At 41.9% G+C, this 22875-nt stretch overlaps 1 protein-coding gene across 1 annotated transcript in view; it reads right to left on the bottom strand.

Annotated features, from left to right (window-relative positions):
- LOC122114858 (spermatogenesis-associated protein 31A1-like) overlaps window positions 1-22875 on the bottom strand; it is a 58979-nt gene that overhangs the window by 8003 nt on the left and 28101 nt on the right. Inside the window, exons 2-4 of the mRNA XM_042688119.1 lie at window positions 7013-7072; window positions 2108-2226; window positions 633-783 (exon numbers count right to left, since the gene is read on the bottom strand). Of these exons, the coding sequence (XP_042544053.1) occupies window positions 633-783; window positions 2108-2226; window positions 7013-7072 (330 nt within the window). The remainder of the gene's footprint in view (window positions 1-632; window positions 784-2107; window positions 2227-7012; window positions 7073-22875) is intronic.

Genomic DNA, 22875 nt, shown 5'->3' on the forward strand with positions numbered 1-22875 from the left:
ATCTGTGATCCTAAGATCTCTGCTTTTGAGTAGGTAGGATTACAGACATGAGCTAGTGGTGCCCAGAAATTCATAGTTTTTTAGTCATTTAGTGTAGAACTCTCATTCCCAGCTGGAATAGACATAGTAAAGTGCTAACCCTAGACACGCTTTTGTTCTATGTAATTATTTCCTTAAAGCCACAGTAGTTTATTCTGTCCTAACCTCTCATTTTAAATGAATATGCAAATTTTAAGGGAGTGCTCAATATTTTGCACTGTATGCAAATATCACTCAGCTCATAACTCACTTCCTTAGTCCGAAGCATATTGAACTGTCGAAGAGGAGGTATGGACTGGACCCAGTGTGTGAGCACAGTTGACTCTCTAAGGGCTCCTGGCCAGGCTCAGCCTGGCAAATGTGCGGGGTTTATGTCTGGTCTGCACTTCCTCGCGGACACCAGCAGAGGCACTCGCGGCACCAAGTGGCGATAGTGTCCCTAGGAGCATCTGGGTTGGAGGCTCAGCAGGCTCCAGGGCACAGAGCAGTGTGCTGGAGGGTTGGGGTGGGGTTTACAGGTTGAAGCTTATTTTTGGGGAGCTCTGGCTACTTGAAACACACAAGAGAAGAGAGCAGCAAGGAGGCATTAGCACCAAGCGGAGGACTGGAGTGATGGACAGTGTAGGACACTCAGACGCGGACATGGCCCTACCGCCCTGTTCAGGATGCTCGTGACTCTTTCTATGCAGACCTGGAACCCAGGAGTAGCGGGATACATTCGTGAGTGTAGAAAATCGTTTAAAACTGTATCAGAAACAGAAAACGCCATTGCATTACTATAAACTTTTATGAAAACCGTGGCTGACCTGCTTCTGAAAATGAAGCTAGCACGAGGTGGTTTATAGTTGATTTGCCCTCCTAAGTCTGGGAGATGAAAGTACTTTTGACTCTGGGAGCCCAGGTGTCTTGCAGTCCCCAAGAAAGCTCTCATTGTGGTAAGGTTAACAGGCATGTTGAGAGAGGAGAGAATAAGATGGGATTGCTGGCCAGGAAGATCAGGCCAGTGTCCTCACTGGTGTTTTGGTGTGGATGAATCTTCCAGGAACTTTGTTACTAAAAGAAATCACTGGTCCTGACCCAGGTGGCTTGGTCCTGCATTAGCATCATAGGTGTATGGAGTTGGCTCTCTACCCAGTAAGCAGACCAGAGAGGTGCAGGGCTGTCAGGTGGGCACAGCCTCCTTAGGCACAGAGAACAGACAGGTAACGGGAAGCACCACCATCTGAGACTTTCTTTCTTAAATTCTTTTTAAAACTGAGATTAATGATTTGACTTTAAAAATGTTTAATGTATTATCGAGGTGATACGTAGAGTGTTTACAGTTATACAACTCAGGTAAAAAGTATTCCTTTTTGGTCAATGTCATCCCTTCTCTCTCTCTGTCCTAGTTTTTCCCTCCCATCCCCACTCACAGCTCTATAGTTCATTTTCAACATAGTGTGCAGTGAGAATCTTGCAGCATTTGCTCATCCATTGCCTTGTGACTCTTATCTCCATTTAACTAGCAAAAAATTCCCAAAGTGTAGGTATGGCTTAAATAGTAGAGCACCAGACTTGAGTGGAAAAAACATGAGCATGAGGCTCTGAGTTCAACCTCCCAAAGAAACAAAAAAACAAACAAAATTAAAACATCTTCCTAGAGTATATTGACATGGCTCAACTTTATACAAAGTTATATCTCTATAAATAATTTCTCTGATTTTTAGCTATTAAGGTCACTGGTTATTAGCAACTTAAACTCCCTCCCCCTTTAAAAAATAATGTAAAAGCATAACTTCTTTCAATATCACTTACTTTCCATTAGTTGGAATTATTGTGCTGAATTTGTCAGATCAATGTGGCCTGGACAACTGTGATTCTTATTCCTTGACTGTTGATTTGTTAAACCATGCTAGTCTCCGTGTGGAGCACACAGCTGTACTGGGGGTGGGAGTCACATGTGCATAGACAGTGATGTTAGGCAGCACTGTTGGAATCTGAGAGTCTTCTGGAAATTCCAGCCCTTGAGTTTTCTCCTTTCTTCATTTCTTCCCCAGGCTTCTCTCTAGCTTGTTGAACCCTTCTTAACTCTGGCTCTTCCCCTGGGAATGTGCCTTCCTGAAATGCTTGATATCTTCCTTTGTGTTCTCCTGTGCGGTTTTGGCTCTTTGCAGCCACCGTGAAGGTCAGAATTGGCTGCTCAGGCATCTGTGAGGGAGAGGGTACAACACTTTACAGAACCTGAAACTGCCACATGTCCTGGCTAGTGGGTGTCTCCTGTCCCCCAAGATGTGCTATGCTTCCACCCCAGATGTCTGAGCGTACTTCTCACCTGAGGAAGATTCTTGCACAGCTCACTGCTTGGCCCTGGTAAGGAGGGGGTGTTTCACAAACCAGATCCCAAGTTCTCTGTTCATGAGATCTCTACCTTGTGTTCTGGTTCACGGCACTCCAAAGAGAAACTAAGACCCATACCACATGTCTGCCATTTGTACTCAAGTTTTTTATTATTTTTTAAAATGCCCCGCAAGGAGAAAATATTTGCAAAACACATCCAAATGCTTACTGGTAATAATCTTTGTCCACACTAAAATATTAGAAAATAACAATAGTTTTCTTGGGATCCACATAGTTCATTGTTTAGACCAGAATTTCAATGGAATTTTAAAGCAATAGGAAGGGAAGTGGCTTTCCAGATTCTATAGAATGGACATAATCCTCTGAATTAAAGAAATTGAATAATATATTGTTCTGTGGCCATTTAAACCATTTCACAATAGAATCTGAGAATTTCGTAGAAACTACAGAATTGGGAAAGTTTGGGTTTAACATAACATGACTTTTGTTTTGAAACTGTGAGGTCACTGTCACTGATGTGGAATCGGGCTGTGTGGTACTGTCCCAGAACCTCTTGCAGACAGGAGACGTCCTAAGAAAACTGCAGGTTAAGTCTGGCCCTGCTGACATCATTGAGTGACCCCTACAAGTGATTCCTAGAAGTCCATCCATTGCACAGATAGAGCCCTGTGCTTCTGATGTGAATACATATATTTCCTCCCTCTATACACAGCCTTCTCCCTTGACTGTACATATACCCGCCCAGTGTATCTTTAATATTCTGGATTGGTAGAGCCCAAAGCAGATTACATTTTGCAAATCACAATTTCATGAGTGGAAGTATATGTGTACATGGGGAAGAGACTGTATGTTTGTAACATACCCTAGGTGTTTTATATTGCTTTTGAAATTACCTGACAGGGTTCTCTGATTAATGACAGGGTCTGATAGTCCTACCCAGAGGACCTGGGAGGCCTAGGCAAGTGCAGCCACAGGACTCAGTGCTTTGGGGCAGTGGGCTCTCAAAGTCTCCTTCAAGTCTGTGTTTAAAAGCAGACACTGCTGCTTTGCCTATTCTCTGTATTTTATTTCACAAAAGGACCCAATCTTGACAGACTATGCAGAAGTTATGGGTCCTGTCAAAAAGTGGGGTGTGGTGGGTTGTTGAATGTAGCTGGGATGGGAATGTGTCCTGATGTGAATGCTGTGGGAGCCTGCCTGGCTGCAGAGGTAAGCCTTGTTCCTAGACTCTTCTGTCTTGACTGGTGCTGTCACTCCTCTACCTCCCATCTGGCCTGGCAAATGAGGACGGCACAGCTCTCCTTTTAGGGTTATTTCAGCCCATTAAAGACGCATATTTATGGTCAATATGTGTTCAGAGTGATATATAGGGTAGATAACAGAGAGTTTTAGAAAGTTGTACATTAGTTCTTAGAACAGTGGTCGGTGTAGTTCAGGAAATACTCATCAAATGTCAACTGTGGGTCAAGCAGTATAATGCAAGTTGAGGAAATAAAGATTAAATCTGGTTCCTTATGAAAATGACCTGCTTTATTTAAGCTGCATTGGCAGTGATTTGAGAGTCACCTCACTTGATTGCAACCTGTTTTTTTGCTGAATGAAGAGCTTTTCTTTTCCTTTAGAATTGTTATGCTTCTCAGAAATGTGTCCTGAGTACATTTAAACCTCAGAGGGAGTGAGTGAATTGGGAAACTGGCATTTTTTTCATAAGGACACACTTTACACTATGTTTTATGGAGACAAGTAAATTGCTCAATCCTAGTTGTAGCAATCTCTAGTTTCATGTGTGATTACAAGCTTATGATTTCTACCTAGCTTGTTTCTCCCCTAAGGTGATGGTTCTCCAATTGGTTTTGACAGTTCACTTGTTAAAAGGAAATAACTAGAAATGGTTCTTTTCTTCTGAAGCTTTTCAGGATTCATCCATTGAAAAAGAAATTTTATTGATCAATAAGGCTCATCATCAGTTTTTCATATTGAGATTTTTTCTGATGAAGCAAGAGAAAGAAAACAAAAACAGGTCTTTTTTGTGTGTGTTCTGGTACTGCAACTTGAACTCAGGTCCTGGCTACTGTCACTTACCCCCTAGTTTTTCTACTCAAGGCTATTGCTTTAGCACTTGAGTCACACATACACTTGTAGCTTTCTGGTGGTTGATTGGAGATAAAAGTCTCAGGAACTTTCCTTCCTAGGCTGGGTTTGAACTGGGCTCTTCAGTCTTCAGCTTCCTGAGTAGTCAGAGTTACAGATATGAGCAGAGGGACCCAATTTCTTATCAACTTTTGAAGAGAATGTCAGAGGCTCCCGAGCCTGCAGTGGTGTGCATGTCAGCCAGCTAGAGGCAGTGCTGTATGTAATTAGCAGTGTTCCTGTCAGGACTTATGGAAAGTGCCACCTTGTGAACCCTTCCATTTCCCTAAGTGACTAGCAGTCAATTATGTGAGTTGATTCTAAAGCCTCTTATTTAGAGTATATAATTCATTAAAACTTGATCAAATTGTTCCTCTCAAGGGAAGACTGTGTCAGCATAGGTATTATTTCTTTTTCTGCACTAAGCTTTGCATACTTTGTGTTAGGAAAATAGAAATGTGGTTTCATACCATGGATGTTATCTGCTCTTTCTTAGAGTTTGTATGAACTCAGCTTGTGGCCTCCACATCAGGGCTCAGATTACAGACCAGACTCAATAACAGAACCAGAGAAGAACATTCTAGAGGTTTAGTAAACTTTGTATTCTGTGGAGTGAGATATGCCTATAGGTTAAACACAGGGGTCCTGAACAAAAGTGGAGGAGGGGGCTGATTGGTCCAGGTGTCATAACAGAGAGACAAGACAAGAAAGACAAGGTGAACAGATAGAAAGCAAAGACATGTAGGTTGAGGATCATAGTTGGGAGAATATGGAGAAGTTAGAGAGGATATGAAGTTAGAGGGCATAGAAAGCAGATGTGAGGAGAGTCAGAGGTTATATCAGATAACAGTGAAGGTGACAGGGCACAGCAGAGAAGGAAAGGGAGATCAAAACCACAGCAGAGAGCACACAGGCAGGGGCCATGATAGAGAGAGGACAGAGTGAACAAGGAGCACTAACAGAGGACAAAGAGGCTGGGGGCAGAGCCAGCAGAAGATACAGTTCAGGGAATATAGGCAAAAGACATCAGGAAGGTCAGGAGGTGACAGAAAAGAGAGGAGAGGGAGGTCGTGAGGCACAGTAGACAGGACTCAGAGTGGAGGGCTCATCGCAGTCAAGGAAGTCAGAGCCCAGCAGAGAGAAAGGACAGGAAAGGCTAGGGCATAGCGTGGACAGGGAGGTTGGGAGCACAGCTGAGAAGTTAGGCAGGTCACAGAGGAGAGGGGTGAATGAAGCTATAAAGGAAAGGAAGATCAGGAATCACAAACAAAGGGTATTTATCTCAGGGCACAGTCAGGGAGAGAGAAAACATGGAGGTCAGAGGGTACAGGCAGAGAAAGAGAGGGGCCCTACATCTTTGTGCTTTTATTGTGCCCAAAGTGATATCCAAATAGGGCCCCAGGGTTGCTCTATCCTGGAGTGTGAAGCATGGATGTGGTAGTTCAGGAGGAAGTGAATGTAGTCAGGTTTATTGTGAGTAAAAATGTCTGAGTGGTTTCTGTAAAAGGAGTTGGAGGAAAGTGGAGTGAGATCTGTCTGTTTTGCTCTTGCTGCCATCTGGACCCCTTTGGAAAGGATGTCACAGTGAGCAGGCCCAGCCTCTGTTAGGAGTAGTTCAATTACAGTTAAAAATGAATATGAAGACAGGACAAAATCATAAGCGTTCCCTACATGGGGACAATGTCCTCACAGAAAATGTCAGGGGACTGAATGTGTGGTGAGTTGTTTCACCATCATGAAATAGGCAAAGCAAGCCTTGTGAGCCGTGTGAGATTCTCAGTAACTTGTGTGGATGAGAAAATCCAGGCTTTGGGAAAGTGAGAAGCATTCTAAGGTCAGACACCTGGTGCCTAGCCCAGAGCTTTCTGTAGTCTGGTTCTGGAATCAGCAATGATGAGATTATTACTACGTGAGCAGAGGGGACAGAGAGGGGGCTGGACTGCTGTTTCCAGAGGCCATGAAAAAGAAAGGTGTAGGGGGGAAATGGAGCAGGTGGCTCAGTTAAACAGGGAAGGAAATGAATCCCCACTCGGCCTCAGCCAATGCCATGTGTTTGGAGAGGTTGATTCCCTTCCTGGGATCCCTTTGTACACAAAAGGAATGGGGTAGACTGGTCTGCTGAAGACATCATTGCGCCTGAGTTCCTTCCACTGTTATGCCTGCAGAAACCTCTCCCTTCCAGAATGTTCTGAAATTTCCATTTTCCACAGTAACACTTCAACAATTGGGTTTTCTTTTTTCTTTTGTTAATTTTTTTGGGTCCGGTCTTGAGGCATGAACTCTGGGCCTGGGCGCTGTCCCTCAGCTTTTCAGCTCAAGACTAGCACTCTACCACTTGAGCCACAGCGCCATTTCCGGCATTTTTCTTTTTGCTTATGTGGTGCTGAGGAATCGAACCCAGGGCCTCATGCATGCAAGGCAAGCGCTCTACCACTGAGCCACCTTCCCAGCCCACAATTGGGTTTTCTTTACACTTCCTTGTGCCAGGAGCATGTTAGAAGTTTACCGGTCCTGTGAACATGGTCTCAGAGTAATACTCGTAAAAGCCGGACACATGTAGAGAGGGCTGCAAAGAAAAGCCCTGAAACTGAAGCTGTTGAGCGTAGAAACTGTTGTGTGACAGGCATCCATAGATATCAATCAGCGCATCACATAACAAATTGCACGCTGAGTGTGTGAAGTGTGCTATTTTGAATGGATGAGAAGAGCGAACAGTGTGTCAGCCACAGTGGAGACTGTGGTTACCCTGGTAACAGACACAGCTGGTGCTGACCTGCGTGCCGTGCGCACCCATGACCGGAGGAAAGGCTGAGCCTGAGGCCCTGGTGAGTGAAAATGGAAATGATGTTGTAATAACCAGCGTGGCCCCGATAATAAGTGGGGCGCCGATAATCTGCATGGCTCCGTGGCCCGGCCGGCTGAAGGGGGCGGGAATCAAGAGGTGAGCCTCACTGCTGCACAGCCAGGCCACCAGAGGAGGCGGGACATCGAGAAGCTGGCCCCGCCCCGCGTGGTGTGCCACAGGAGGGGCGTGTCATGCCGCCGAAGGGGCGGGGCAAGCGCCGAAAGGGGAGGGGCGCAGCCTGTGCATAGGCTGCCTGTTAGGAGTCCTGAGGGGAGACCGAGAAGGGGAGAGTAGGGGAGAGACCAAGAGTCCTGAGGGGAATCCTGAGGAGAGTCCTGAGGAGAGTCCTGAGGAGAGTCCTGAGGAGAGTCCGGAGGAGAGTCCTGAGGAGAGTCCGGAGGAGAGTCCTGAGGAGGGTGGGGGAGAGAGAGCAAGGAAGAAGTAGAGCAAGGGAGAGGGGAGACACTGAGTGAAGAGAGGCGACAGCAGGGACAGCCTGCCGAGTAGCGCAGGGCAGGCCTGAGGAGGCAGGCCAGCCTCCACAGCCATCCGGGACGGCCTCCAGAGGTCATTCGGGGCCTCCTCGAGGGGCCGTCTGGGACCTTTCTCTGGAGCGGCCTGTGGAGAGGCGCCTCCTGCGCAGGCGGGGCAGGCCTGTGGAGAGCAGAGAGGCTGCAGAGAAGGAGGAAGGGAAGAAAAGGAAAAGCCTTCCCCTTCGGAGCTTTGCAGCTTTGCAGCTTTGGAGGTCTGGGTTGGAGGTTTGCAGAACAGCCGACTAATTTGTGGTTTGCAGACCAACTAATAAGATCGGGGCTGCCTACTGGAGACTTGGAGGCTTCATGGTCGAGGCTGCTCTTGGTTCTGGGTATCTAGCCCAGGACAACGTAGTCACAGGACCCCTTTCTGGTGTAAATAGTGTAAATAATTTTGTTCGTTATGTGAACCGTGCCTCGAAGGATTTTCTCACTCTTTAGAGGTCATTGGCAAACCTGTGTCACTTGTTTCCAACCTCTGAGCCATGTAGGGCTGTTTGAAATGCATGAAAAATTTTCTTTGGCTCTGGACTGGGCTTCTAATGAATCCTTAGATAGTTTTAGGGAAGTCAAGAAACTTTCAATACAGAGCCAATCATTACTTTTACAAACCAGTCGTTTTTCAAAATAAAATTATATAAACTTCCAGTTAAGCAAAATGAAAGTAAATTCTCAAACCTCTCCACTAGTTCTTGATTTCATGACACCTATGTTTTAAGCACAATGGCTATGTACATATGTATGTGCATGGAGAAAATGCCATGTGATATGTGAAACTGTGCATCTCTTTCCAACCTATCCTGTGGACAGGTTCAATTCTGGTCAAATTGAAATACTTCCACCATGAGAAAGAACAAATGCTACACATCAGTTTTAATAATCAATGAGAGCCTGTAGTTAGCAGTTACTAGCATATCACAGTGAAAGCTGATGTTTGCTACAAATTCAAGCGGTTTTCTACCTCTTAATTAAAAAAGAAGGGAGGTGAGAAAGTAGAGAGTTGGAAAATTTTTCTCAGTGTGTCTCTAGCCTGTGAGGGATGATGATGTCTTTTGTTGTTGTTGTACAGACAAGAGCGATGCTCCACTGTCCCCTGCCTTGCGCTTGGTATCCTTCATCAGCAGCTCAGAGCTGTCGAGCAGCCACGGCCCTGGATTTGCTAGTCTACATAGGACAGATGGTGAGTCTGCTATTGTCAAACCACTCTGGTGTCTTCCAAAGATTTTATATCCTTAGCTATTTTCCATATAGCTACAAAACTAGTTATACTGAAATTTAAGAAAAGGACCCATCAAGATATCATTTGTTAGCTTGCTTCTTGCTAAAACTTTGTGTTTATTTTTTTTTGGTATCTTTTCCCTGTATTGAATGACAATAAATGTTGATGAGGAAAACTCAGTCAGAAAAGAAATATTGGTGGTCATAGATTATTTCCAATTATTTCATCGTTTTTAATTTTAAAGTATTTCATTTTAAAATAGCATGTGACTGGTCAAGTGAGCTGATCATAAGAAAAATATCACAAAACTAAAATAAACAAAGAAAAGCCATGAGGCAGTTTTAGAACAGCTGGGTAAAGTAACCAAGGTAGCACATGATGCCTCTGTGATGTGTAGGAGCCGTGTCTTGTGATAGGGAGATGCCTGAGTCCCAGTACCTCAGTGGGAGGAAGCCAGAAATGTATCATTGAAAATAAGGATTCCTGTCCACGCTAACCATGTGAAGGGAGCTACGGGATCACTCTCTGGAGATGTATTAGTCTATTCATGCCAATCTAGCTTTACTAAATACATTGCTTTTCCTATTGAGCAAATAACACTTTAGTTGATTAAACAATTGAATGCATTATGAACTCACAAGTCCTGTTACTCTTTCTTTTCTTTCCTTCTTTCTTGTTTTCTTTCTTTCGTCCTACTAAGTAGATGTACAAACACATTTGAATTCCTTAGTTGTCAGGTTTTGACTACAATGCATTTGATGACACCCAATACCTACCAAAGTTATATTTTCAAAATAATAATTTCTTTTCTAACATTTCCACTTCCTAATGGCTTCCAAATTATTATAGTAAACGAGTAAAGACTGAAGTTAGTTTAAAGAGACTCAAGGCTTGTGTCTTCTGTTTCTGACTTGCAGAGAAAGAAATTTAAGAGTCTGGGTCCCTTGCTTTGAGGACTGGGTACTGTAGAGGCTATAAACAATAGGAAGAAAAATTTAAAAGTAGAAGTTCCACTTATTTCTAATATATTTAATGTAAACAACTCATGTTTGACATATTATAACATGTCTATTAAATGACTATGCAAAGTTTATCTTCTATTTGGGGGCTTCTTCATATATTCAAATGACAGATTAGGGAGATTGAGAATTATCTAGTGGGGCTGGGAAGGTGGTTCAGTGGTAGAGTACTTGCCTTGCATGCAAGATGACCTGATAATTCCTGAGCACTACATAAGCAGAAAAAGCCAGAAGATGTTCTGTGGCTCCAGGTCTGAAGTGTTGTTGGATATCGCCCCCGCCAAGAGTTCAGGCCCTAAAACTGATTTAAAAAATCCATAATTAAAAAGCTGGTGATGGTAGAGAGGTATCATATTAGTATCATTTAATATATACTCTGAGAGTATGTTTGAAATCCTTTATTGTGATTTTCCTAGAGTTCCTGTGATGAGAACAGGCTGGACTTGCTTTAGTTCCTGTAGGATGAGTTGAACAGATAGCTTTTTGGCTGTATATAGTCTTTGGGACAGCAGGTCTTTCTCCACAGCTTGTGCTCTGGAAAACTGCTGGAGGCACAGAGAAGTCAGACAGCCAGCACTTAGACCAGTCTAAAACAGGGTACATCCATTCATGTTGCATGCGAATAACTGAAATTGTTTCCTAAGAAAAAAGAGCTAAAGCAAAGGCTTTAACTCTCCATGAAATAGTCAGAGTGGTAAAGAAGCCTCAGGGTTAAGCCCAGAGGTCTGAGCAGGTGTCCTGGGAGCAGGTATTGAGCTAATTGTCTCTTCCCTGTAGACACCTTCGATTTTGAAGGAAGACCCTGCTTCCCTCACCCTCTCCCCACTTGCCATATCATGTTCTGGAACCCTAATGAGTCATTATGGGGAGAGGAAGGCACGACATCCCATATGAAACACTATTACAGTGGCCTATCGTGTGGGACTATCTTGTATTTCACATTAGCCCACTTAGAATTTGTCCTCTGTGTATCTCTGCTCTTGTTCTTATTAAAACTTCAGGAAAATATGAACTTACTTTCACTTTTCACATAGTGAGTCTCCTTTTTGTGAAATGAGTAAGTATTTTAGGGCAGTGTCCATCCTGGGTCAGCAGGGCCAGTGGTTATTTTTAGTAATCACTGGTGAGAGGAAGGTGGGCCCAGCCCACACCTGTGAATTTCTGTCAGCCTTTCATCTCCCTTGGGAAGCATCTTCCTGTGTGTCAGGATTCTGCTAGAGGTGAGCAAGCCCTTACATCGAACTAAGATAGGAACTTGCATTATGTTTTCCCCCATTGAAAGTATTATCCATGTAGGCAATTGATAAGGACAATCTAATTCCTGGACTGGGTACCACTAAAATGGAATTACCCTTCAATAGAAGCCTCACAGTATCCAAAAATGATGGTGTGTTTTCCTCATTTGCAAAGCACACTGTCAAGACAGCCACAGAGGGGCTGAAGAATTGGAATTGTGGTGAAGAAACCCTGTGTTGTGAGCAATGTCATATATAATATCAAATTTTATTAAGTAGCCATGAATTAGAAATATATGTTCATTTGCTTCACGTTAATTCACCAAACACATAAGAGCCTAGGGCACTAACAATGTAGTCTATTTTATTCTACCCTGAATTATTAATATTAATTCTCCGACCATACCTTACACTTCCAATTAATTGAAGTAACGAGCAATGTAGGCTAGGAAAGGGTTAAACTGGTGGGCACAGGGTTTCAAGAGGCCTTGCCTAAGGGCAAGAGCTTATGGCCAGATAAGATACTGCCCAGTAACAGAGCTGTCACTGAGCTGTTGAGGCCAGGTGGTGTCAAAAATCAGAGTTGTTTCCAGTGACATTCTGGTTCAAGGTACACAACTTATTTCAAGAAGACTTGAGTTTGGGTCTAAAGATGATTTTCAGGCACACTTCACCCTGAAGAATAAGTGAGTGGGTGAAATCAAGCTGAGGATTGACCTGAGCTGAAACTTCCAGGATAGAGTTGGGACTTAGGCACTTGTAAATCCTTGACACATAAGCTGGATGGTCTGATACTGGGTCAGTGTGTGCGTCCCTGTACTAGGTATTACTCTTTTATAGTTTACATGATGGAATTGCACCAAACAAAAGATCTGTTATGTTTGGTAAGCTGATGGGCTTAGTGTCTGTGGTATGATTTTATATATTTGCACATGTGATTATTTATTGGCACAAATTATTTATCAGTTCTTGCCTCATGCTGTGCCAATGGATATTCACTGTTGATGTATGCAAATAAGATGTAAAATTTTTGTTTCTTTTTTTTTGGGGGGGTGGTCTGGTCGTGGGGTTTGAACTCTGGGCCTGGGCGCTGTCCCTCAGCTCTTCAGCTCAAGGCTAGCGCTCTACCACTTGAGCCACAGCACCCCTTCTGGCTTTATTCTTGTTTGGTTCTGTGGTGCTGAGGAATCGAACCCAGGGCCTCATGCATGCAAGGCAAGCCCTCTACCACTGAGCCACCTTCCCAGCCCTGAGATGTAAAATTTTTCTATCTGGCAATCATATTCATCTCAGGTTAACGCTATTACTTCACAAAATGATATAGATCAAGTGTAGGCCTTAAAGCTGCTGTTCTACACATTATACAGAAACACAGCTGTTTCTTGTCACTGTGACATCTGGAAGGGCCTTGGTACCTCAGCGGAAGATAGTGAGTTGTGTTTTTCTTGGTTTTCTTCCTTAGCTTTTCAAAATTTACCTACAAATGCAAACTTCATGTTGGCTCTGTCAACTGTGAAGTGCCCAATGAGCAAGCCATGAAAATACCATTGTAGGGTCCTTGATTGCCTTCCAGCATGAGATGGAGCATGGAGAGAAATCAGTCAGTACTTACTAGATTTCTTCCTGAATGTTCATCACAGCCCTAGAGCTAATATGTGGAAAGGCTGTCTGTGTATGGGGCCCCATGGGCTTTAGAAGCTTCCTCTGTGCAATGGGAGCTTCTAGAAGTACTTTTATTTTGAATCCTGGTATTTAATTCAGCTAAGGCTTCTGTGAATGGGTGAGAAGGGAGGAGGTGGGGGGCAGTGGAGAAGCAGCCAAAGCCACTAACAATAGGCAAGTTGTGGGACCAGTCTTTTGTGTGAGGTAACCAAGTAATTACAAATGCTGGACTCCCTTTGGCTTCTACATGGAACGTTTCTTTTTTCTTTTTGAGATAGTCTCCCAATGTAGCCTTGACCTGGACTTGAAATTATAGTCTTCCTAGCTCAGCCTCCTGAGTGCTGGAATTAGAGGCATGCTCCACTACATCTTACATGGACTTTACAGATCTGCAATATTTGATAAGACTAGCAGAAGAGCTTGAGAACGACTGGTCGGCACTGCTAGTGAGTAGGAGGCAGCCATTCACCTTGCCCCTTTTAGAATGCCATCAGTGTGCTTTGTTTGGTTTGATGTTATGCTGTGTTATGTCATGTTATGTTGATGTGATGTTAGGTGAGAGTTGGCTCCCAAACTGCCTTGAGCTCCCCAATATTCATCAGTCCAATGCTTATATATTTCCTTTTCTCTCTTTAATATTTTATTAAGTTTTAGAGAAAGCTTGTTTGACTCTGGCATATGTAGATAGCATTTCTAAACCAGTCCACTGCAGCTTCCTTACCTGCAGAGACCTGGGTTTACCTGTGGCTGTGGTTCCTGCTTCAACAAATGGCCCCAGGCAGAGGGGACTCAGCTAGTTTCTTACTTTATTAGTGAATTCAGTCAAGCAGTTTAATTGGCAAGCTAATAGCCACTCCTCACCATAGGTTCAAGGTGAAGTGTTCAAGGTTGATTAATTGCAGTTGTGGAAAGCTGCAGGGATGTGGGATGTAGGGATGTGGCTGCCCTGTGGGAGAGGCTGCTTCCAGGGCTACACTCTGGGAACATGCTGAACCTTTCATTTCTATGCACTCATTTGTAGGGCTTCCACAGAAAGATGGACATGTGAAAAAGAAAAGAACAGTATCAATAAATTATTGAGGATTGTAATACTAACCAGTAGGACCGTGAGAATTTGGAGCATTTAGCCATTTCTCATCTAATATTTCAAGTGTACAACTTCCAAGGACAAGAAACTGTCAAGCCTAATTTCTAGCTTTGTCCCCTGCCCCATGGTAATATTGACCTCAGGGAGGCCAGAGCTCTATTGTAATATTTTCATTCCTCATTTTTTCCAGTCCTGGCAGTGAACCCAGGGCCTGGTCACTATCCCGGAGTTTTTTTTTTTGTTTTGTTTTCTTTTTCTCAAGGCCAGCACTGTACCACGTGAGCCACAGCGCCACTTCTGTCTTTGTCTGTTTATGTAGCAATGAGGATCACACTCAGTTCATGCATGCTAGGCAAGCATTGTACCACGAAGCCACATTCCCAGCCTTCATTCCACATTTTTAACTTTAAATAGTAATTACAAAATTGTAGTAGGAATTTCAGTCAAGGCTATGTACTCTCAGTCAAAACCCAACAGACTTCCACCTACCAAATGAGGGGTGTTTAGGCATAGAAGAACAGGGAAGGACGGTGTTAGATAAGTATCAGCCTTGTCATGAAAGATGAAACTCTGTCATAGAATGGAGAACACTGGGAAATCTGATTCCTGAAGCAGTGTGGGAAGGATGGTGTTAACAAAATGTGGAGTCTTATGAGTAAGATTGGTATTAATACTAATATTAATGATAAGATTGGTAGTAATATTAATATTACTATTGTTAATATTAAGGACAAGATAATATTGTTAATATTTCGCCACTTGTCCCTAGACACTTGCCTGTTATGGCAACTATAGCTATTAAGAATATTCAGTTCACCTGGCAATTACTCAGAGAGTAGACTGTATGTGTTCTCATAACACATACACTGATTAGTTTGGTTGAACCTTTCCATGAGTCACGCATGGATCAAAGCATTGAATATTACATAACAAGTTACACAATTTTTATTTGTCCAGTGAAATAATATTATCTCCATATTAACATCACAGTTTTTCTCAAAGTACCATGGAGAAGATAGGTTTTTATAAAGCATACAGAGTCTGGTGTTGGTAGTAACCCTTGTAATCTAATTACTCAGAAGACTGAGATCAGAGGATCATGCTTTGAAACTAGCCTAAGCAGAGAAAGCCAGGAGAGTTTTATGTCCAATCACCATCAAAACAAAAAAGCTAGATGAGGAGCTCTGGCTCAAGTGGTAGAGCACTAGCCTTGAGCAAAGAAGCTTGGGGCAATGCCTAGGCCTTGAGTTCAAGCCCCAGGAACACACACACACACACACACACACACACACACACACACACACACACACACGCACACACACATGCACACACATTAACAAAGCAAATTGATCTTTATGGAAATTTTTTTTTCCCTCAATCCAACTTTTCTGCAAGTTTAAGTTGTTTCCAAATAAAAAAAATAAATAAAAACAAGCCCTTACAAACAACTAGCATCACAATCCATTTAAGAATGCGCAGTGGGTTTTGTTTGAGGCAGCTTAGGTAGGTTTCTATTGTCCTCTATCAGCCTTCTAGTGCTGGGGGATATACACAGGTACCACAATGTCTGGCCTTATTTGAGATTCTGGAACAAAGAAGTGGTTCTTGGCTAGGGCAAGCAGGGGGACACACAAAGGGAGAGAGGGCAAATGAGCAAATGCAGTCATTATATGCAATGTACATTGTGTAAAATTTGAACTCTGTAACTTGAGGATAGGGATGGGCTGAGGAAAGATGGTGGAAAGAGTGACATTGATCAAGATGCACTGTGCTTCTACCCTGACTTATGGAACTGAAACTCCTTAAGGGATAATTAATTAGAAAAAAGAACTGCATCATTGCACTTAGCAACATTTTGAGTATTTGAACACAGATTTTTGTTGAAGCAAATGAGTAGATCTTAGCATCTAGGCTCTAAAGCTTACAGTTGCTTTCTATTTTACTAAGCACACAGCTATAACTATGTGCAGGGCTATGCATAGAGGATGTAGTTGAGAAATGATATCTGTACCTCCCCAGTAAAACTCCACAAGTCCTGATGTAGGTGCTCTTGCACTTCCCTCCTCCCTGTCAGGTACCATGTCAACTATCTGACTTGTCCTCCTCACTTAAACATCAAGGCTTGGATGTCAATGCTAGCAGCTCATGAGAGGCTCTCCCTTCTTTCTAAATAAATAAATTAGTTCTGGATACAGACCCACAAATTAGGCATCAGAGCCCTTGGAAACAGTATTCAGATTTTGCTATATTAAGGACTGTTTGGAGGACAGTACTCTTTTACAGGCATTAATTACTTGCAAAATTAATTAGTAGTAAAAATCAGTAATTTCTAATTTCTTAGCTTATAAATCAGAAAATTCAGGTACAGTTCATCCTAAGGGATCATGGGATCCACAACCCAGATTTATCCAAGCTTCAAATGGCAAATAATTTGGAAATAATATTGTCCAGGAAATGGAAATAAGAGTTTTTTCTTTGTTGCTATTCTTTTCTTTTGTCTTCTTTTTTCATCTATGTTATGTATATATGTATGTATGTATGTATGTATGTATTTATCTATCTATCTATCTATCTAACTATCTATCTATCTATCTATCTACCCACCATATTTTTGTTGGAGATGGGACTTGAATTCTGTGCCTAGCCACTTTTCCTGAGCTCTTCTCCTCAAGGTTACGCTCTACCACTTGAGGCACAGCACACCTTCCTGGGGGTGTATTGGTGATAAGAGTCTCACTGCCTTTCTTGCCTTGGTTGGCTTTGAACTGAGATCCTCATATCTCAGCCTCCTGAGTAGCTAGAATTATATGCATGAGCCACTAGCACCTGGCTTCCTTTATTTCTCTTTTTCAGTTAAGTATTTTTTGTGTGAAATGCTGTACAGAGAGGTTACAGTTTCATGAGCAAGGTAAGGAGTACATTTCTTATCCAGCATTGTTGCCTCCTTTGGTTTTTCTCCTACCATCCCTTTCCTCCCACCTCCTTAGCTATAACCCCAACCCCAACACCCCACCCTCTAAATTGTAAATTCATTTTTCCACATAGCTTTTTGTACATTTCATTGTTGCAATCAGTCAGTCTATCTTTGGTAAGAAAAAGAGGACACAGTAATGGAAGGGCAAAGGGTGAAAAACGTAGCAATTCTCTAGGCACTCTGTTGAAAATGAATTGTACAACTTGTGAGTGAACATGGGAGAGAACAATCGAAGGAAACAAGGGATGACATTGTCCAAAAAGAAACATACTCTTTACTTGACTCATGTGCTTGTAACCCCTTTGTACATCACTTTTACAATAAAAATAAAAAGTTAAGAATACTATATCTTTTGAAATATACAGGCATTTTTGGTTGTCATTGGTTAACAACAGCATCAAATTACTTTTTATGTTTTTATACTTTCAAATTTTTGATTTTTAAATATTTTTTGTAAAGATGCTGTACAGAGGGATTATAGTTACATCAGTAAGGTAAGCAGCACATTTCTTGTTGAGCATTGTTATTTCCTCCTTATTTCTCTTTTATTATCCCTTCTCTCCCCATCTCCCCCACTCCTACCTCCAACAAACTTGTAAAGTGTCTTGTGAGTATCATTGTTGCAATGGGCCATCCTGTGTCCTGGTTTCAACATTTCCTATTCCCCTTCCCCTCCCCAAATTAGATAAATATATATACAAGATGCAAAGTACCAAAATCAAATACAATGACAACAGAGTTATACCACAGGAAGAAGAACAGATGAAAGAAACAAAAAACAAAACCACATTGTATTCTAAAACAACAACCAAAAACCAGAAACCACTTATGTCCATATCTTGGGGTTCATTTCTCTCAGCATCATCTTATATAGTCATGTATACAAAGATTTTGAGCTTTGACGCTCATCTGATAAGATTATTCTAGACATATACTCATTATTGCAAAAAAGGAAAATCATGGGATATATTTCTTTGGGTCTAGTTTGGGTCTAGTTTAGTTCACTTAATATGATTTTTTTCCAAGTCTTTTCATTTCTGACCAAATGGGACCGTGACATTATTTCTTTTTTTTTAATTTAATTTAATTTTATTTTATTTTTGTGAACATACTATACAGAGGGGTTACAATTTCATGGGCAGGATAATGCGTACATTTTTTATCAAGCATTGCAGCCTCCTCCTTTGTTTACCCTTCACATCCCTTTCCAGCCTCTCCGCCCACGTCCAACCCAATTCTCCCCCCCCAACGTTGGAAAGCTCCTTTTCGACATGACAACTTGTACTTCTCATTGCTGCAACAGGTCCACCTGTATCCTTAAACGACTTGTTTTTCCCCATCTCCTCCACAAATTATACTGACATCAAATATAGTGAAAGCAGGGGTTATACTCTGGGGGAGGGACATACAAAGCAACATAGAGATAATCTTATAAATGCATTAGAAACAAATGCATGAAAGAAAAAACCATTAAAATACATATCTAAGGGTTCCTTTTCCTAACATCACATTATCTGACCTTTTCCGCTTGACTCATACATATAGTAGATATTGCAAATAAGGGAAACCATGGGACCTATGTTTCTTTGGGCCTGGCTTACTTCACTTAATATAATTTTTTCCAAGGTTTTCCATTTCCTAACACATGGGGCAATGTCATTCTTTCTGATGGAGGCATAGAATTCCATTATGTATAGATACCACATTTTCTTGATCCATTCATCTACTGAGGGGCATCTGGGTTGGTTCCATATCTTAGCTATAGTAAATAATGCTGCAATAAACATAGTTGTGCTGGTAGCTTTAGTGTGGTCTTGTTTGTAAACATTTGGGTAAATGCCCAAAAGTGGGATTGCTGGGTCATAGGGGAGCTCTACATGAAGTCTTTTCAGGAACCTCCATACTGCTTTCCAAAGTGGTTGAACAAGTTTACATTCCCACCAATTAATCTTATTTAAAATGAATGAGATCCATCATAGCAGGGGGTGAGGGTGGTAGTTGAATGTCTGTAGGCTTTATCACAACATACAGAAAAAAAGAGCTTGAAAAATATGCAAAGACATCACAAAACAACTTACGGCCATGTTGTTAGAAAAATCACCTTGGCTTCATTGTGGAGGACATTAGAGGCTGAGCGGCAGGGATATCATTAGATGACTAATGGGATAAAGAAGGAAAGACCCAGTCAGCAGCAGTAGGATTCTTGCAGGGACAGAGAAGAAACAGCTGCTGGCTGGCAAGGCAACAACCAGGGCGTGGGGGAAACCATTTTTTAAGAAAGTAAGCAAGCCGGGCGCTGGTGGCTCACGCCTCTAATCCTAGCTACTCAGGAGGCTGAGATCTTAGGACAGCCTCTTCAGTAAATGATGCTGGCAAAATTGGTTAACTACTTGTAGAACACTAAAGCTAGATCCTGATATATCACCCTGCACCAGAATCAACTCCAAGTGGATCAAAGACCTCGGAGTCAAAGCAAACACCCTGAAAACATTACAGGATGGAATAGGAGAAACTCTAGGTCTCCTTGGCACAGGCCGAAATTTTCTTAATAGAGACCCAGAAGCACAACAAATCAAAGAAAGGTTGGACAAATGGGATTGCATGAAGTTACAGAGCTCCTGCATGGCAAAGGACATAGCTAGCAAGATCATTAGAAAGCCCACAGATTGGGAGAAGATCTTCACTAGCCATACAATGGACAAGGATTTCATATCTAAAATATACTTGGAACTCAAAAAATTATATCCCCCAACAACAAATCCTCAAAGAAACAACTGCCCAATAAATAAGTGGGCTAAAGACATAAAGAGAAACTTCTCTGAAGAAGAAAGAAGGATGGCCAATAGACACATGAAGAAATGCTCAACCTCCCTAGCCATAAAAAAAATGCAAATCAAAACAACATTAAGATACCACCTCACCCCAGTTAGAATGGCAAAAATCAAGAACTCTAATAACAACAGATGCTAGAGGGGATGTGGACAGAAGGAAACCTTACTTCATTGTTGGTGGGAATGTAAACTTGTTCAACCACTTTGGAAAGTAGTATGGAGGTTCCTCAAAAGACTTCATGTAGAGCTCCCCTATGACCTAGTAATCCCACTTTTCGACATTTACCCAAATGTTTACAACAACACTAAACCTACCTGCACAACAATGTTTATTACAGCCTTATTTACTATAGCTAAGATATGGAACCAACCCAGATGCCCCTCAGTAGATGAATGGATCAAGAAAATGTGGTATATATACACAATGGAATTCTATGCCTCCATCAGAAAGAATGACATTGCCCCATGTGTTAGGAAATGGAAAGGCTTGGAAAAAATTATATTAAGTGAAGTAAGCCAGGCCCAAAGAAACATAGGTCCCATGGTTTCCCTTATTTGCAATATCTAGTATAGGTATGAGTCAAGCGGAAAAAGTCAGATAATGTGATGTTAGGAAAACGAAACCTCAAATATGTATTTTAATGTTTTTGTTTCTTTCATGCAAGTGTTTCTAATGCATTTATAAGATTATCTCTTTGTTGCTTTGTATGTCCCTCCTCCACAGTGTAACCCCCGCTTTCACTATATTTGATGTCAGTATAACATGTGGAGGAGATGGGGACAAACAAGTCGTTTAAGGATTCAGGTGGACCTGTTGCAACAATGAGAAGTACAAAATGTCATGTCAAAACCAGCTTTACAATGTCGGTGGGGGGGGGGGGTATGATTGGGTGGGAGGGAGGGGGGAGGCTGGGAAGGGAGGTGAAGGGTAAACAAAGGAGGAGGCTGCAATGCTTGGTAAGAAATGTATGCATTATCCTGCCCATGTAATTGTAACCCCTCTGTACAGTATGTTCTCAAATAAAATAAAATAAAATTTAAAAAAAAAAAAAAAAAGATTATCTCTTTGTTGCTTTGTATGTCCCTCCCCCAGAGTATAACCCCTGCTTTCACTATATTTGATGTCAGTATAATTTGTGGAGGAGATGGGGAAAAACAAGTCGTTTAAGGATACAGGTGGACCTGTTGCAGCAATGAGAAGTACAAGTTGTCATGTCGAAAAGGAGCTTTCCAACGTTGGGGGGGGAGAATTGGGTTGGACGTGGGCGGAGAGGCTGGAAAGGGATGTGAAGGGTAAACAAAGGAGGAGGCTGCAATGCTTGATAAAAAATGTACGCATTATCCTGCCCATGAAATTGTAACCCCTCTGTATAGTATGTTCACAAAAATAAAATAAAATTAAATTTAAAAAAATGAATACAACAGGAAATGTTACAACTTACCAACACTGATGGGGGCAATAATGGGGGATCAGCAGACAGTAGGGAAACATTCTTATTCGCCTTCAAAATTTCAAATCATTAGAACAACATAAATAGGTGTCCATTGAAAAGTAGGTTCAAATTAACCACATACTAAACACAATCAAACCAGTGGTCCAGGCAGAGGATCTTTATTCTCTCTAGGAAGCAGAAAGGTGCAGGAATGTGATTCTTGACTGAGCAGAAATCATAAAGAACAGAATTCACCTGTCCATGGATCCCACAGCAGCGCAGAGACCTGCAATGAATGCTCAGAGATCAGCAATGAATTCAAGGACAACACTAAAGACAAGTAAAAGAGAGGGCAGATCTAAAAGTGACACCCATAATATTTCAACTGTGCAATGTGTTTCCACGAGGAAATACTGTGATGACATCTGAAATTCTACTTTTGTTTGCACCTAGTCAGTAGTCATAAAGTAAGAACAAATGAGGAGTATGTAAAACTTACAAACCTTACATTTTTAAAATCAAAAGTTAAAATACATACTGTTTCCAGGCATCAAAATTCCCATAGAAATTACAGTAAATTCTTTTGATTTGGACAACATCACTCACCGTATTTCAAAATCTTCAGGAAAATATATGCTGCTGTATAAAAGGAAGTTTCATTTGTGTCATTAATTACATTGAAATTACATTCCTTAGGAAATGTGAGCGCATGAAAGGTCATGGAAAATAAAGCTCAAAAATCTGAATACAAACGTAGTGTCCAGAATTCTCACAACAGACACTGAAGGACTTAACTCTGCAGGTCTACCTCCTTCCTGTAAGGGAAGATATCTGTCTACCAATGAAGCTCGGTGTTCAAAGGTAGACGTTGCTGAGGGGAGTCAAAGGAGAAAAATAACTGTATGTCAGAGGAAGTTGGACTGAGGAAGACACTGAGTTTTTCAACCCACCAACAGACACAGAACTGGTTTGGGCCTTCCTCAGGAAACCAGCTCAAGTTCACTTAATGTTCTGTCTTCTACTGCACTCCACATTGTACAGGGCAGACACTGTATGTGCACCATGCAGGGGATGGGTCTGGGCTGGCTTCATGGACTACAGGGTGAGTGAGGTAGAGAACAACAGTCTTCTGGAAGAGAGTGAGGAATGACTAAAAGAAGCAGAAAAGCAACACAAGTAATAAGACAGGATTGTAAACAGGGGATCTGGTGGCTACCACACCATAGGAAAATCTGAGGGTCTTGATTAGTGAATAAAACCGAGAACTCTACATGATACTTCAGAGCACTCAGAATGACTTCATCAAATCTCCTGCAAGAAAAGCATTTGGGAGACAAAGTGAGTTTTTATACAAATTCAGATCACTTACATGTGATCTGCTAGCAATTCCACTCAGGAAGTAGTAGATGAACCTATCTCAGATAAAATTCATTCTAGAACTCTACAAATTGTGAAATGACTAACGATATAGGACTGCAGCCTCCTTCATTTGTTTCTCCTACCACATGCAGAAATACCTTGAGCACTATTA

The sequence above is a fragment of the Dipodomys spectabilis genome, unplaced genomic scaffold, assembly GCF_019054845.1.
Source record: "Dipodomys spectabilis isolate Male_0828 unplaced genomic scaffold, ASM1905484v1 ptg000112l, whole genome shotgun sequence".
In the NCBI taxonomy this organism is placed as follows: domain Eukaryota; kingdom Metazoa; phylum Chordata; class Mammalia; order Rodentia; family Heteromyidae; genus Dipodomys; species Dipodomys spectabilis.